Source organism: Meriones unguiculatus, chromosome 9 (assembly GCF_030254825.1).
Source record: "Meriones unguiculatus strain TT.TT164.6M chromosome 9, Bangor_MerUng_6.1, whole genome shotgun sequence".
In the NCBI taxonomy this organism is placed as follows: Eukaryota; Metazoa; Chordata; class Mammalia; order Rodentia; family Muridae; genus Meriones; species Meriones unguiculatus.
The window spans coordinates 63,910,185-63,926,625 of record NC_083357.1 but is presented as its reverse complement, the minus strand read 5'-3'; the positions used below and the strand labels follow the sequence as shown (position 1 = coordinate 63,926,625).

Here is a 16,441-nt window from a genome sequence, read left to right as displayed (position 1 = left end):
TGTGCATGTATATGGAGGTCAAAGGTAAAGCTGAAAGAAATGGTTCTCTCTTTCTGCCATGTGGACCTGGGAGTTGGCTGGCCATTAGGTTTGGCAACAAGTGTCTTTACCTGCTGAGCTGTCCTACCAGCCCTAATTAGGTAATTTTTATTTTGCTTTATTTTATTTTACTGCTAAAGGGTCTCGTCCAGTTGCCTAGAATGGCCTTAAACACCTGGGCTCGAGAGATCTTCCTGCCTCACCTCCTGAATTCTTGGACTATAGGCATTATCCCTAACGGATTCCCTCCCCCTTTTATTTTAAAGGGAGAGCTTTAGTGCGGAATAATCTATATACTATACTATTTTAACACTGTATTTAAATTACATTTATGTGTATGGATGGGTAAGAAGAATGACATAGATATTCATTAACGTAAAAGTCTGGTGAGTATTTTCCTTGGCTGGGCAGATGAATTGCGCTTATGGTTCTCCAGGTTTTCAGTGTTCAGCTACTTTTGCATTCGCAGCTGTGCTTGTTACTCCTGAGAACCGGGAGGACATATTGTGAGCGGGTGTTATTGTGAGCACAGGTTTGTGTTTATGTGGATGCCTAAGCACAGTCCCTTATCAGGCTTCGCCAGCGTTAATCAGGCGCTGTCCAGATTGGCTCCTATTCAGTCTTTCTAACGGACTGGGGACAAAACAGGCCTATTGAACCGTCATCGACAGTGGAGAAGGGGGACACTGGCCAGTGCAGTGGCTGTGTCAGGCTCCAGTGAGGCCTCGATATGGTTTGTGCTGTGCTCTTGAATTCAGTCCAGATTCCTCCCCCTCCCCCGCCCCCCTTGGCTTTAAATTGAGTCCAGTCAACAGATGACCTCACCAAGTCTTCCTTCCCTGCTGGACTTCGTTTGGAGGGGATGTAAGGGGCATTGTGCAATGCTGGAACAAACAGTGGAGGCCAGCTCCTTTGTTTTTGTTTCTTAGTTTAGCTCCAAGCCCAGAAAACTGATCTATTCCTGACTGCCCAGGGAGCCGTCCCGGCAGCTTTTGTATAAGGGCGGGATGTCTGCCCGTGTACCGATGAGGTCCTGTATATACTGCGATTAGTGTCTGCACTAAGTGTTCCTTTCCTTATGCTAATCCCGTGTTGTCCATAAACGCCGTCCTCACATAGGTGTGAGCGCGGTGGTGTTTGTTTCACTTCGTGTCTTCACAGATGGCTTACTGTCCTCAGGCTGCAGTATTTCTACGTGGACATCGAGATAAATGTAAATGTAAACACGGCCCTTCTCGATTGGCGCATTGTTTTTTCCTGTCATTGTCTGTGGCCTCTGGGCTTTTGGGAGCGCTCGGACACAGCTCTGCACAAGTAAATGTGTGTTTCTGTTAGTTCCTGCTAACGGGAAGTCTAGGTCCTCAAGCGTGTCCTTGGAGTGTCTTCTGGACTAGGAACCTTCTGGAATGAAAACTGAGTCGATCCCATTCTTTGTACATAGAAGCCTTAGAGCATATGACTTTTCTTTCTTTCCTTCCTTTTTCCTTCTTTCTCATCTCATCTGATGTTCCACTCTGCCCCTTAATCCCTTATTTTTGGCAAGCCAGCATCAAATCTGTGGTCCTGTAGCCCAGGGCAACTGAAAGCTGAGACAAACAGAGGAAGTGTCATGAATGACATATTTCTCCAGCCACCTCATCTGGCCAGCCCAGCCAGTGGCCAGCCCCTGTCATGGTGGTGCTCAGAGCTCAGTGTGGCCAGGGAGGGTTGACCTAGCTTCATGTGAACAATCTCCAAGGTTGTCTTCCACGGTCTCCAGGCTCATCACATCTTACTCTTTCTGTAGTTGGCTCATTGTCTGGAGTTTATTTCTGGCAGACTGTGGTGAAAATTGGGAAGTGTCTTGTATTTCCCTTAAGCAGCCCAAAGGCCTTACCCCCTCCTTGTTGGTCAAACACAGGTCTACATGCATGCACGAGCTTCCGTATGCAGGCATGTACGTCTACCCATAGACACATGAACACACACACACACACACACACACACACACACCCCAGCCAGGCATCCAGCCTGCCTGAGCTTCAGGTGTCCCTAGGGGTTCGGAGAGTAAGTATTGCTCTAGCACTTTCAAAGCCTGCCTGCTGTGGGTGGGACTGATGTTTGGGGAGATCTCTAGGAAGCTTTGGGATCAGGTTGCTTTCCTTTTTATTGGAACGACAGAGAGCTCTGCTAATGAGGCCAGTTTGTTATCTGCCCCCATTGGCAGCTTCCCCACACCCGAGTCCTCCTAACATCATCGGGAAGTGAGTTTACCCGATCCTAACACTTTCCATATAGGAAGATTTTTTTTTGTTTTATTTTGTTTTGTTTTGTTTCGCTTTGTTTTGTATCCTGGTGTCCTTGCATGGGTAAGGGTGGGGGTGGGGTGGCACAGGGGATTTCCCCAGGAAGTGAGAAGTCTCCTTTTCTAACAGTCCTCGGAGGATCTCTGTGGCTTACCCACTTGTCCCGTAAATAGGACAGCTTCGTCTTGTTCCTTGGGCTTTGGTCTGTTTCTGCAGAAGCCTGTTCCTCTGAGGGGATGACTCAGAGTTCCAGGCCTTTCTTGTGGTGCTGTGGCCTTGGCCTTCCCTGTGCAGAGCCTTTATCCAGATCCTCCCCACACCCTGTTCTTCCTTGCCGAGACTCCCTGCTCCAGGCCACCCTCGTTCCCGTCCCTGCTCCTGCTGCTGGGGTTGTGTGGCTGGTCTCCCCAAGAGAGACCACAGTGCTGGTCAGGAGTCGCATGAAACAGCTCTCCGTCCTCCTATGTTGCTTTTAGTCATTTGATGCCGGCTTGCCAGGACCTCCTGTTGTAACACCTTGATATGTGCTATTTCACAGCAGCCCTATGTGCAGGTGTTAGAATAATGTCTAGTTTACAGATGAAAAAACTGAGGTCCAGAGCGGGTCAAGGCTCCTCAGTTTCTAAAATTGGTGAAAGAAACAGCACGCGGTTGTAAACCCAGGCACCAAGGTTTCAGCTTCCCAATACTATTTGATAGACAATGTTTCCTTTATGGGGAAATAGAGCCACTGAGGAGTTGATTAACTTCCTCAGCTTCCCGGACCTCATCAGTGACACTGTCAGGATTTCAGGCCAGACTTGTGGCCTGTCATGTCCCCATTTCCTGTGGGCTTGGGGTGGACAGTTAGAGCAGTGGGCCCTGTTCTCATAGAATCCAAATTTTCCTGGTCCTCTGACAGTTCTGTGAATGAGCAAGTATTTCATTGCATCTTTTCAGATGGGCGAGTCCCCGTGGTCTGCACTGAGGATGTGAGCTTGAGCTTGCAGTGCCTCTGAGAGCAGGGATGCTGGCAGAGCCGGGCAAAGTCACTTCTCAGAATGGCAGGGCTAGAGGAATTCCAGGCCTGACACACCCGTCGGAGTCAGAGTGTGTTTCTCCCTCTGGTGAGGGGACGTAAGCCGCTGTCAATGTGGCTTTTGTTCAGAGTCTGATCCAGAGTGCTGGTCTAATGACAGGAAACAGGAACCTCACCCCTCCCTCGGCCAGTGACTTCAACATTTTTTTTTTTTTTTTAAAGAAATCCTACACAGCCTGGAGCCTGCAGCATTGCAAGTGAACGGGTCTGGCTAGGGTGTCCACCTTTGGCTCCCCTTGCTTTCTCCTGCAGGCTACAGTTGTGTCATCCTGCTTTAGAGATGCTGTTTTCTACGAATGGTCTGTGTTTCGAGATGAACATGCAGTAGAGACGGGACACGGCTTTTCTCAGTGCTGGGAGCTGGGGCCTGGGCTGTCTTGCTACGCTGTCTCCATTGCGCATGCCCAGTGTTAGTGTTGGCTAAGAGGTGTCCTGAATGCAGGTTGAGAGCTGAAGAAGGGTTGAATGAGAGTTAGAACTAAAATGCCACCAGTGGCCACTGGACCAGGCTCTCATGACATTTTGAGTCTCTCTGTAGAGCTGGCCTACTAGGTCCTCAAGTGCTCCCCGGTCCTCCTAGATGGGTCTTGGAAAGTGGCCAGTTTTCTAAAACAAAGGCAGCCAGGAAGAGGGAAGGGGGTGTTGTGTTTGCCCCTTTAAAAAGCAAACATGTCAACTGAACACTGGCATTTATCTGGAGTTACGTCCCCAGGAATTGCTGGTGGCAGCGTGAAGTCATGCCCTTCTGATCATCTGGATTAAGAGCTATAGTCCGGCCCTTCATGCCGACTTCAGTGTCCTCTTCAGGGAGGACCTTGAAGTAGGGGAGCAGTTAGGAACATGGGTGTGTTCATAAGGAGATTGGGCATCGTTGGGGAGAGGTGAGGAAAGCCACAGGCTGTTCTTCAGGGAAACTGATGGACACCCTAAAGGATGACTCTCCTTAGAAGATGGTAACGCAGCCTGCTGTTAAGAGAAACCGAATCCCTACACAGGTAAGAAGGAGCATGGCCTGTGGTTACTCCCATGTTAAACATACGTATCTGTACATATGTCTGAATAGTTATTAATAAGGTGATAGGATTATGGGTAACATTTTCTTCTTTTCTAGTGAAAAGGAGAAGACTAGATTTAGGATTCAGACCTGAGTTAAACTCTAAAGCTGTTTCATCTGATTATGTATCTTTTTTTTTTTTTTTTTATTAAAGTCAAATTCCACACATCTGTTTATTCAGCATGAGGGGTGGTGTGCGTGCATGGTGAGGGAGTGGCACAGTGTGGAAGTCGGGGGATAACCTGCTCCTCTCCTTGTGCCGTGTGGTTCTGGACATCACGCATCAGGCCAGAAGGCTTTGGGGCAGGCACTTCCACCCACTGAGCCGTCTCAGCTCGCTTATAAGTTCGTTGGCTTCTTGGTCATATGGTAAGCCTTGTGTGTGAAGTCTTCAGAGAGCTTCTGTGGTTAACCTGGGCTTCTGCGGATCCGTTGTCAGGCCTCAAGGTTTTTGGTGTGTGTGCCTGTGTGTGTGTGCGTGTGTTCACCTGGGTATGTGCATGGAGACCAGGGGTGAATTTCAAATGTCCTCCCTTATTGCTCTTCACCTTGTTTTATGAGCTGGTCTCTCACTGAACCTGGAATTTACTGTTTTAGCTAGACAATCTGGTCAGCAAATCCCAGGGACATGCCTGTTGCTGTCCCCAGTACTGGGGTTACTGGTGCATGCTTGCATTTCAGTAGGTGCTGGAATCTGAACTCCCGTCCTCATGACTGTACAGCAAGCATTTTGCTCACTTTGTCCATTTTACCGTCGGCCCATCCGCTTGGCTTGTCTTAGTCACTGTTCTGTTGCTGTAAAGAGACACCGTGACCAAGGCAACTTATAAAGGGAAGCAGTTAATTAAGGGCTGGCTTACAGTTTCTGAGGGTTAGTCCTGTATCATCATGGTGGGGAGCATGGGAGCAGGCAGACAAACATGGCGCTGGAGCAGTACCTGACCGCTTATGTTTGATCCATAACCACGAGGCAGAGACAGAGGGGAACAAGGGAATGGTGAGGCTTTTGAAAACTAAAAGTCCAACCCCACGGTAACACACTTCCTCCAACAGGCCCAGGAATCCTTCCCAAAGAGTTCCACCAACTGCAGATCAAGCATTCATATATATGAACCTGTGGGGGTCATTCTCATTCAAACCACCACATGGCTCATGGTTTGATAAAACTTTCAGATAGTGCCCGAACCATGTACAACCTTCATGAGTGAATGAGCTCAAACCATCAGGCCCTAGGAAGCAAGTACAGCTGTTTGTGGTGAGGGTCATTCTGGGCCTTCTCTTCCCATTCCTGGCCCATGCCCGACCCATGCCCGGGAGTTGAGTTTGGTGGACCTGCCCCTGAGACCTTGGCTTCCTGCTATCTGCAGAAGGCTCTCACCCGCCCGGCGTCTTCTCTCACTCCTCTTCATCTGCTTTTGATGAGTCAGGGAATTATTGCTCGTCATTTGCCTTATCATTCTTTAAGGGATTTACATGTTACAAATGACCTGTCTTCATGACACACAGACTTCACTAGCCTGGCCTTCGATCTGGGTTGCCAGGAGCCGATCTGGGTTGCCAGGAGCTCCTGTGTGAGCTGCAGGGAGGAGGGGGTTTTATGAGGTGCTGACATGTGGACAGGCCCTTACCCTGATGCCCCGAGTCAACGTTCACCCACACGAGGGGGTGTTTGCCTTTTGACCCTGGGGTTCCGTTTAGAGCTGCCTGCTTCAGGAGACCTGCCTGTGTTTGGAAGGCAGACAAGGCCGTGGCAATGGGAACCATTCCTCAGCACAGCTGCCCAGAAGATGTCTGTTGAGGCGGGAGGCAAGAGGCAAGGCCAGCTGCTTCACAAACCCAGTTTGGATGTGTTACTTGTCTGTTGATATGATAAAGCCCATGACCAAAGCCACTTATGGAAGAGAGGATTTATTTTGGCTTACAGTTCAGGGACAAAGTCCATAATGGCCAGGGAAGGTGTGGCAGCGAGCTGGTGGGGCAGGAGGCAGAGAGAGATCACATCTCAAACCACATGCAGGGAGCAGAGAGGGTAAAATAGAATTGGGGCGAGGCTAAGAACTATCAGAGTGGTCAGCTAGGCCAGACCTCCTAACGGTTTCTTCCTTCCTAGGCGGTGCCACCAAATGAGGACCAAGCGTACAAATACCTGAACTTTCAGGGGCATTTCTCATTCGAACTGCTGTAGTGCCTAAGTCACTGGGGCCCGCATGTCCCCCAGCTGTGACTGGAGGACCATACATCCCCCTATCCACCTACCCTGAGAATCAATCAAGGGAAGGCACTTGACATCACTTTGTGATGTGCTCAGACAGGAACCCCTTATGAGTGGATGGGATTTGCTGTGAAGTACACTCAAGCCGAGGTGTAACAGCTTCACCAGCCCCTCCTCACCATTGGTGGTAGCTGGACGGCAGATCAGGTGCTGAGAACATGCATGCTCATCTGGGATAGAAGCCAAGACTGGAGGTGATTTTCTAAGGGTGTTAGCTTCAGACATCACCGAGTTGGGAGTGTTTTTCTCTGCCTTGCTTCCAACTTCCAGTTCTGTTGATTCCCTGAGAGTCGCCATCTTCCTGCAGTTTGGAAGAAATGGCCAACTTCCTCCCACCACCAGGCACAACCCGTGAGAAGGGAGTCTGGGCTGGTGGACTAAAGAGGCAGGCGGCTCCACAGATCTTCCTGGCAAGTGCTAGGACCAAGACTGGCTCTGAGGGAGACTGAGGCAGAGGAAGGTCAGGGGAGATGAGGTAAGGAGCTCTGAACTACCCAGGCAGGCAGCAGAAGGCAGCCTGTCTGAAAGCTGCTGCTCAGCTCTTCAGATCCCCTCCCGGGTACAGGGGAAAGGGGAGTAGAAACCAGAGCATTGTGCAAACTTGGAAGTGGGGTGAAGGGTGTGAGTCATCTTTCTGCCCCACTTTTAAAAAGACGCATGTGAGGGCGTGGCAGAGACGGCCCAGTAAAGAGCTTGTCATGTAAGCGTATGGGTTCCTAGCATCCATGTAAAGGTTGTGTGAGCATGGTGGCCTCCCCCTAATCCCAGCACTTGGAATCCCCAGAGCTGGCTGCCTTGTTATACTGGCCAAACTGGTGAGCTCTGGAGTCTAGTAGAAAACCCTTCCCCAGTGAAGAGCTACTGACGAAGACATCTGAGGGCAGCCTCTGGCCCCTGCGTGTGTGTACACAGGATGCACACTCACACATACACACATGTGAACACACACACACACATACGCGCACCACAATACACAAATAAAAACTTCATTGGAGCCTACAATGATCTTAAAAAAAAAAAAAAGAAGAAGAAAAGGTTAAAGATTTTTGAGCCTTTGAAACACTGCAAATTCCAAAGGGATATTTGTCTTCAGGTTTTTCCAAGTTACACTTAATTTCCTTGCTTCTTAGTGTTTTGCCAATGTCCAAAAAGTGTAAGTATGGAATAGCAGAGCCAATGCAGGTCATAAAGACGGATAAAATGCTCGCTCATGCTGCAGTGTCTGGCCTTGGAAGCTTCACATAGAAGACCACACAGTGTACACGTCTGTTTTATGTGACGTGACAGGGATCAGATTAGTGGTTCCTTTGGGCTGGGGCTAATGGGTAGGAAGGGATGGAGAGGGGGCTGCTAATGGGGGCTTCTTTCTGGGTGTGGCGTTCTAAAATTGGGTGTGATGATGCTCCTCTAGAAATGTTGTGCCCTTAACTGGGTGAATTTTGTGTTATATCTCAGCCAAGCTCTTAAAAAGAAGTAGCATCCTTTGACAGTTTTTATAGCAATAATACAGGCAATAGTGCAGGTCCATTACCCTTTATCTGGAAGGCCTGGGACCAGGAGAGTTTTGAATTTCAGAGTAAGATATTTGGATATACATAATGAGTTATCTTGAAGATGGGGCCCAGGTCTAAACATGGAATTCCTATGCAAGGTTTATTATCGACCTTATATAATATCCAAGGGCATTTTTTTTCCTCCCTTTTTTGAGACACAGTCTCATGTATCCTAGGCTGGCCTACAACTTGCTACGATCCCCCAGCCTTCTCCACCTCCTGAATGCTGGGATTACTGGCCTATGTTTTTCAGTGCTGGGGATTGAGGTGTGGGCATGTTAGGAAAGCCTTCTACCAACCAAGCGACTTCCCCGGCCTCTGAAAGCAATTCTGTACAATTTGTTAGCTGTGCCATTTGGCTGACACTTGTCATATGAGATCACGGTGGAACTTTCCATACGTGTTGCAATCCTTCAGATTTTGGAGCATTTTGGATTTAGAACTTTCATTCTGGGATTTTCATTAAAAGCATGTCCAGATTCAGGCCGTGGTTCCACAGGGTGCTTAGGTTGTCATATGGCATGTGAATGGGCGTCGTCCATGGACTCGGTCAGTGTTCTGAGGAGGGAAGTAGAGCCCAGCATGTGCAAGGCATTTCACGGATACCTTTCCTTGTGCCCTGTATGTACCTTCCTGGCTCTGTGTGGCGGGGGAGCTTTGTGCCTGTTTTGTAGAGGAAGCCAGGAAATCCACAAGGAAGGCTGCCGCAGGAAGCAGATCCAGGTCTCGGGGTGCTTTGACCCTCATGTTCACCCCCTTGCCATTGCTGGATGCTGGTGGGTGGCTGTGCCTTTCTCATGGGGCCAGCTAGCCCAGGAAGTTCGCTGTGGAGATGATCTGTGAGTGATTTTCCGGACTGCATCCTGAGCGAGGACCCTAGCTCCCTCCGGAAATGGTTGTGACCTTCTGCCCTGTTCCCTCAGAACAGCTCTTCCCAGGAGACCTTCCATGGGTGGAGAACAGTGGAAAAGCTCTTGTAGGCATTTCAGGGACACGTTTGCAAGTGCTGTTAGCTTAGAGAAACCATGTTTGTTTCTCCGAAGTGATGGACATCACGTGACTCCCTCATCAGATACTGGCTTTGGATGTGGCCCAGAGGGCCTATCCCTGTAGCCAGGGAGCCTGGTCCTGTTTTGAAAGTAGCATCACCGTTGTGTGGTGGATGGGCTGCTCGTAGGCCTGAGTGGGTGGAAATGGAAGGAAACGCAAATGGAAAAACAGCCTCTCTACTCAGCCAGAATCAGAATGGCTGCTCTCTCAGAAACTCAGTTCCTCAGGTTGCAGCCTGGAGACATGATTCCTGATCAGGGGCAAGGGTTGAGGCTGTGAACAGGGCTTTATGACCACGGCACTTCTTGTGTTTGCTGAGGATGGAGAAGCATGGCATTAACATAGTTTCTTTGGGGGTCCTGTTACTGGCCTGAAAGTGTGCTTAGCCACCGCTCCCTACTGCTTTGTGGAAAGGTGAGCGGAGGCTGAGCCATAGCAGGCTCCTTGCTTGAGCTACCCTGAGGAGCAAGCATCCTAAACGGAGCAGCCTGCACATTTAGGATCTGGGTGTCCTTAGTGAAGAAAGGAAACAGACAGGTCTTGCTGAAAGAAACTTTTCCTTTCATAAAAATTCGAGGCCCGATGCTGTAGCTCAGACATTCATAGAGGCCTCGCCTACCATGCATAAGACACTAGGGTTGATGCCCAGCTCTAGGGGAATACGGATATGTGTGTGTTTAATGGTCAGGAACTTTTACTACCAAATCTTAAACCATGGAATCTTAAACGGTATCATGGGGGCTGGAGAGATGGCTCAGTGGTTAAAGAGCACTGGCTGCTCTTCCAGAGAACCCAGGTAGGTTTGGTTCTCAGCACCCACGTGATGACTCAGAAGCACCTGTAGCTCCAGTTCCAGGTGTCCAAGTTCCCAGTGCCCTCTTCTGACCTCTGTGGGCAACAGGTATCACATGGTGCCCAGACTTCCATGGAATGCAAAATAACTTTGCACATAAAACGAAGATAAATAAATCTTAGAGCATCTCAAAGAGGCTCAGTTTCCTCCTGACAGGACAAACAGAATGAAAGGGAACCAGTCTGGGGACAGAACTTACAGAACTTAGTCTTTGTTCTCCGAAGTGGGGCAAATCAGGGCACTCAGTAAATGTAAATGTAATGGATTTTATCCGATCCAATAGGAAGATATTTAAAGTAATCATACCCGGTGGAATGAGGATTATTCGCAGGCTGAACATGCTGTTCTCAGGGTCCTCTTGAGAAATGATTTGCCTTGTTGATCCCTAAGGAAAGAGATGTGCTGAGGTCAAGCTTCCTGCATGTGGGCCCCAGAGCCTAACTTGAAGCCTAGCAGATGCATGAGGTTTTCAAAGCGTTTATCTGCAGGTACATACACATGTAGAAGCAAACACACATTTTTGTGCATAGGTGTAAACATGCATGGATACTAACAAAGCATTCATAGAGGTTTTCACATGTGTTCACACAAATATGGGTATGTTTGTATATGTCTTCACATATGTACATAAAGATGTAACATGCAGCCTTGTTCTTGATTTCATTTTGTGTCTCACCATTTTTTTTTCCGTCCTCGTTGTCATCTATTTTTCCTGTTCCTGTTTGATGGAATCTTCTTGTATTTTAAGGTTTTACTGTTGTTCACTTGTATTTTTTAGTCAGTGTTTCTCTGGCTGACTCACTGTGCAGGCCTCAAACTTGTCAAGCTCCTCCTTCCTCTAACCCCTGCATGCTGGGATTTTGGGTGTGTCAGCCATGACTGGCACGGGTATCTTTTTAAAGCCACTTTTAAGCTTTTTCGAAGGAAATAGACTATAAATAAGGAAATAGAATAGAATACAACGTGGAGAAAAAAAGATGTAGAGAAAATGTATCAGATTGAGTTGGCTGATTTGAGGGAGGGTGGGGTAATTGAGTAAATGTGATATTGACTTTATAACTCTATTTTAGAAAAATCAGCTTTGAAGAAGTCAGTTTTCCTCCATGAGCCCTGCTATCTGGAGGGAGGCATGTTTCTTGTCCAACAGGGTGGGACAGAAGGGTCTCCAGGTTCCACAGCAGCCCTCCGGGTTGAGAGGGAAAGCAGACAGTGTTACCAGGAGAGCAGAGTTGACCCACTGCATCCAAAGATTCTACATCTGGGGATTCACTTAATTCTGGCTTCAGCCAAACCACTAATAAAAAGGTTTGGAAAGAAATTCTGGAAAGTTTCAAAATGCAAAACTTGAAGTTTGTCTCAGTGCACATACCCATACCAGGTCCACACAGGCAGAGTGTTCTGTGGTACTATATCAGGTACTGCAAGCAGGCAATGTAGAAAAGGTTCAGCGTGTAAAGAGGGGTCTGCAGTGGAGCCCAGCTGTAGCTTGCTCTGGGATCCTGGGATCAATTCTCAGGGGCCCCCACAAGTATGTAGCAGGCTGTGTGCACATAGTATGCTAACATTTATGCAAGGAACTTGGGTGTCTATGGGTTTTGACATCCTAGGGCTGTCCAAGAATGGTGTTCACAGATACTGAGGTGTACAGCTGAGCCCCATTTGCCCTTTGAACTGAACAAAAGGTGAGGTTTGAGTGCCAAGAGGTGATTACATAGGGCGTTCATTGAGCTCTTTCTGTGTCTGGATGGGGTCCCTGGTGTGAGGAGCTTACATCCTGTATCTTATGAATGATTGTGTGTGAATGTGTGTGTGTCTGTGTCTTTGGGTATGTCTATGTGTAAATATGTGTGTGAGTATATGTTTGAGTATGAGCATATGTGTGAGCATGTGTGTGTTGCTCAGAAGCTATTGCAGATGATCGTGCAACCCGAGCTGGTGACAGTCTCATGAGCTTGATGGGGAGGTGCTGCTAGGTGAAGAGCAAAGGGAGGGGATTTCAGCGAGGGTGGCACTTCCTGAGTGAGCAGCAGGGGATGGGCAGGAACAGGGTGAGTCAAAAGGAGTAAGGAAGCTACAGGGAGATCATAGGGGGTGACCATTCGGGGACAGAGAGTAGGATGGAGACCGGAGACATCTGCCGGGCTCAGATCTAGCTGGGCTCAGGGGAGATGCTTGTGTCTGCCCTTCCTGGCAGGTTTGCATGGGGACTGCAGCTGCAGATAAAGGGTATTGTAAGGTCTGTCTGGCCACCTGGGAGCGTGGGTTGGAGGAGAGTGAGGGGGGAGGCAGGCTGTAGCCACAGACAGTCCAGAATGCTTGCTGCTAACAAAGTGATATTTTTTGTTGTTGGGGGAGTGGGGTGGAATCGGGAGAAAAAAATGGAATTGTTGCTGCAGAGTTTCTAGGGATGCATTCTGCCAAAGCCCTCATCAGCTGACACCGTGTCCTAGAGAGTAAGCAGTGGTGGAACCCATTCTTTATATAGGCAGGTTCTTTATGCCCGAGAGGTCCCCAATGAGCGAGCGCTGCAAAAGAACTTAGAAGCATGTCTTCAAGTACGTTTAATTGCCATCTAGTAACGATATCAGCTTCCAGGGTGCATGTAAGTAATTACATGTATGTAATTTATATCAACCAGGCAAGGGTTAACTGCCGTATCTTTGCTATGTATGAAGCCAAGTTAAGCCAATCACAATTGAGCTGCATCTGCAAGTTTTGATCCTGGGCTTGGGAAATCTAATACTTCATTTTGGGGGAATGGCTCGTGGCTTCAGGTGTCCAGAGCCCTCAGCTTTGCCCTTGTTGTTGCATGAATTTGATTGCACCTTGAACAGCTAATGCTGGCGCTTTGTTCTGTGTGCGCACGCGCACGCGCATATGCGTGTTCAGAAGGATGGCAATAGTTTAGAAAACCTCACTTGAGGGAAGCTGGGCAAGAGCTCTCCAGGGAACCTTTGAGCAATAATAGCGTGTGCAAAGGCCCTGGGCTGAGAGGAAATAGACTGATGTAGCAGCTGACAGATGGCCTGTGTAGCTGGAGATAGACTGTAGGACAGAGACCAGACACACTCCACAGGGTCGTGTCGTGAAGGTCAGCCAGGATCTTGCAGAGCTTGTTGGGGACTTTAATCTGAATTTGCAGTGCAAGAGGAAGGCGCTGGTGGACTTAAATAGAAGAGCAATGGAACACTGATAGACATTCCGTCTATGTGTGAGCCTCATAACAGAAGTCTATAGGAAATACAATCCCCTTTAAGAGCAGCACTGAGACTTAGGGCTTTGGAGCAGTGTACCCAAGGGCGCCTGTGGGCGACCAGTGGAGCCAGGGAACAAACTGAGCAGCCTGAGCTCATGGTCTTTTGTCCAGAGTATCAGCCTACCTTAGTAATAATATTGCAGCGAGCTCAGCCTCAAAATGCTTTGAACGCTTTAGATGAAAGATTGTCCTTAAATTACGGAGTGGAATTACACTTGGGAAACCTGAGTGGCCAGGAGCGAGTGGGTCTGCTGGGTGTTTTGGAAAGGCCCGTGATGCATGGCTCCACTCCAGGCCTCTCTGAGGCCTGGCTGTCTACTGGGGCATCTCAGAGAAGCTGGCAGCACAAAGAAGGGTTTGGCTCCTCCGGCTGGCCCTCTGGCACCGCCATTGTCCATAAGGACTCATTGTCCTCGGAATGCGCCCCAGGTCTCAGGGACTCGGATTTGATAAATCAGATCTGAGTAGTTCATGCGTGGTTTCACTTGCCTGCTGTCCATTGCCAAGTTTTTCTCTATTGGGTACTCAGCTGGCTTAAGTGCATTCCTAGATGTTGTTGGAGAGATCGCTGTCTCCAGTGGGAACCCAGGGGGCTCAGGGCAGGGCTCAAGTGGGTAAACACCTGCTCGTGACTTCGCTGGGATGGTGACAAACGTCTCTTTCTTCCTAGTCGACCATGTGGTTCCCGAGCCCGGAACAAGCCTGCTGGCTGCCTTTGATCAGTGGAGGGAGTGGGCGGACAGCAAGTCGTGCTGTGACTATTCTCTGCACGTGGACATCACTGAGTGGCACAAGGGCATCCAGGAGGAGATGGAAGCTCTGGTGAAGGACCACGGTAGGTCACGCAACTCCGCTGCAGCCGGTGTTCTAACTCAAAGCCCTATGAGAGCAGGCCGATGGGCGGGGCGCTTTAGGCTGCAGCTCATGCTGATTGGAGGAGCCCTAGGCCAGCGAGAGCATATGCCTCTATGAATGAGACAGACTGGCTTCCCTCTGGGGTGCCTTCTTGTGTAGCAGCTTCCAACAGATCACTGGCGTGAGGGACCTGGTCTCAGAGTGATTGGCCCTCCAAGGCCCCAGTGGGGCAGTAGGGTTGGTCTTTGGAGTTTTGGGGCAAACATGTCACGTAGACCCGGAAGAATAAAGGCTAGCGGAGGAGGTGATGGGACTTCAATCAAACCCAAACTGAAGGGCTTCTTTCTGCTTCAGAGAATCCCAGGGATTTGGGGGAAGGGTTCACAGGAGTCTTCATTTGCATTGAGATGCCCCCCAGACTCCTGTCCGAGGGAATCTTGGGGGGCTTAGGTACTGAAGAGGAACCACATCATTTCCTGTGCCTCCTTCAGCTTAGCCATGGATTAGGTTCCAGGTGTCACTCTTTGGTATCACTGGGTCTTGATTTGTGAGCAAGTTTTACCACTTTTTTGTTCTTAGAGTCAGGAACAGGATGTGCTGTGAGTAAAAAGGTGGAGGCCAATCTCCAGGCGTGGAAACAGATAGGGGAAGCTTCCATGGATGCCTTACAAACAGCTCTATATTGGGAAGTTAGCTTGTCCTCCGACTAGCTGTGTGACCTTGGGCAATCCATGTAAATTCTGAATTTTAATTTTTTTTTGAAAATCTGTGAACATTGTGAACATTGGCCTAAGATGCGCTTTGAGTTTCTCCCTAGCATGGAGGTCACCCCTCCCAACCCCCACAAATTATTACTTTTTCTTTTTGAAGTTCAAGGGCTGTTTTAATAGGGTTTAAAAGAAAAACCCCAATGGCGGGTAAGTTGCTTGGAGGAGGGAGGGAAAACAACAAGAGAAAGAGAAAAAGACTGTGCAGTTTGAGTTGAATTGGCGTGAGGCCAGCCACATGGCAGACAAGCAGCCATGAGGCCGGGAGGGGAACTGGAGGAGCAGCAGAGCCTAGGGTGCTAGAGAAAGCACCACTAGAGAAGGGATAGAAAGAAGTGAGAAGGTTGGGCTTCTCTGAGGAATTCAGAAAATCGGGCAGACATCTGAAGCCTCAGGGCTGTAGGCCTGAAACCTACTACTGAGAATTCTCCGATGGAAAGTACACTGCCTCATTTAAAGGCCAGTTATTCCTCCCAGCTCTTTGGCATGGCTTAGGGTGAACCTGCCTTCCAGAGGGGGGTTCCCTTGGCCAGCCGATTCACTCTAGAGAGAGTTGAGGTGGAGCACACACCCAGAATCCCAGCACTCGGGGAGGCAGAGGCAGGCGGGCCTCTGTGAGTTCGAGGCCAGCCTGGTCTACAAAGTGAGTCCAGGATAGCCAGAGCTACACAGAGAAACCCTGGGGGGGGTGGGACAGGAAGAGAAAGGGGTAAGAGAGAGAGGGGAGGGGGGAAAGGAGAGAGAGAGAGAAAGGAGAGAGGAGCCAGTGATTCATTTCCATCCAGAAGTAGATTTCATTTTTTCAGCCAGGAGGCAACAGTTTTCTCCTTAGTGACCATTCAGCATTACTGTAGCCTTTCCTCGCTGCCTCTGAAGAGGTAACCTTCAGGTCATTTAGGAACCAGACCAGGCACTAGGGCCTCCAAACACACTTCTGGCCTCTAGCTAGAACCATTCTCACTTCTTGAGAATACCCAGATGCCGGTGGATTTCAACTTTCAATTCTTAGGGCCAGTCTATCCCAAATCAGGCTAGGCAGGTTACCGTGGCAACTGTTGCCTGGCATTGGAGTGAAGAACTGGGATGCCCAGAGGCCTATTAGCACAGGGAGCTTCCAGCACCTCCAGGTGGCTTGAATTAAGCTCCAAGGCTCTGAGGTTGTCAAGACAATTGTTTAGAGTTGTGATGGATCTTGGAGAGGGATATTTGGTCTGGTGCCTTGGGAGGCAAGGACTCCAAGATGCTAGGATGGACAGCCGCTTGCCAAATTAATGCATTTTTTTAAATTAAAAAAGTTTTTTTTGTTGTTTTTTTAAACAAGCATGGCTTGCCAAAGAAAAGATAATTTCCATAGTTAGAAGTCTGTAATGAATTTTCTT

At 48.9% G+C, this 16,441-nt stretch overlaps 1 protein-coding gene across 2 annotated transcripts in view; it reads left to right on the top strand.

Moving 5' to 3' along the window:
• Nucleotides 1-16,441, top strand: part of Dpysl2 (dihydropyrimidinase like 2) — a 99,885-nt gene that overhangs the window by 55,313 nt on the left and 28,131 nt on the right. For both annotated transcript variants that reach the window (XM_021654679.2, XM_021654684.2), the window contains exon 4: nucleotides 14,111-14,275. In XM_021654679.2, the coding sequence (XP_021510354.1) occupies nucleotides 14,111-14,275 (165 nt within the window). The remainder of the gene's footprint in view (nucleotides 1-14,110; nucleotides 14,276-16,441) is intronic.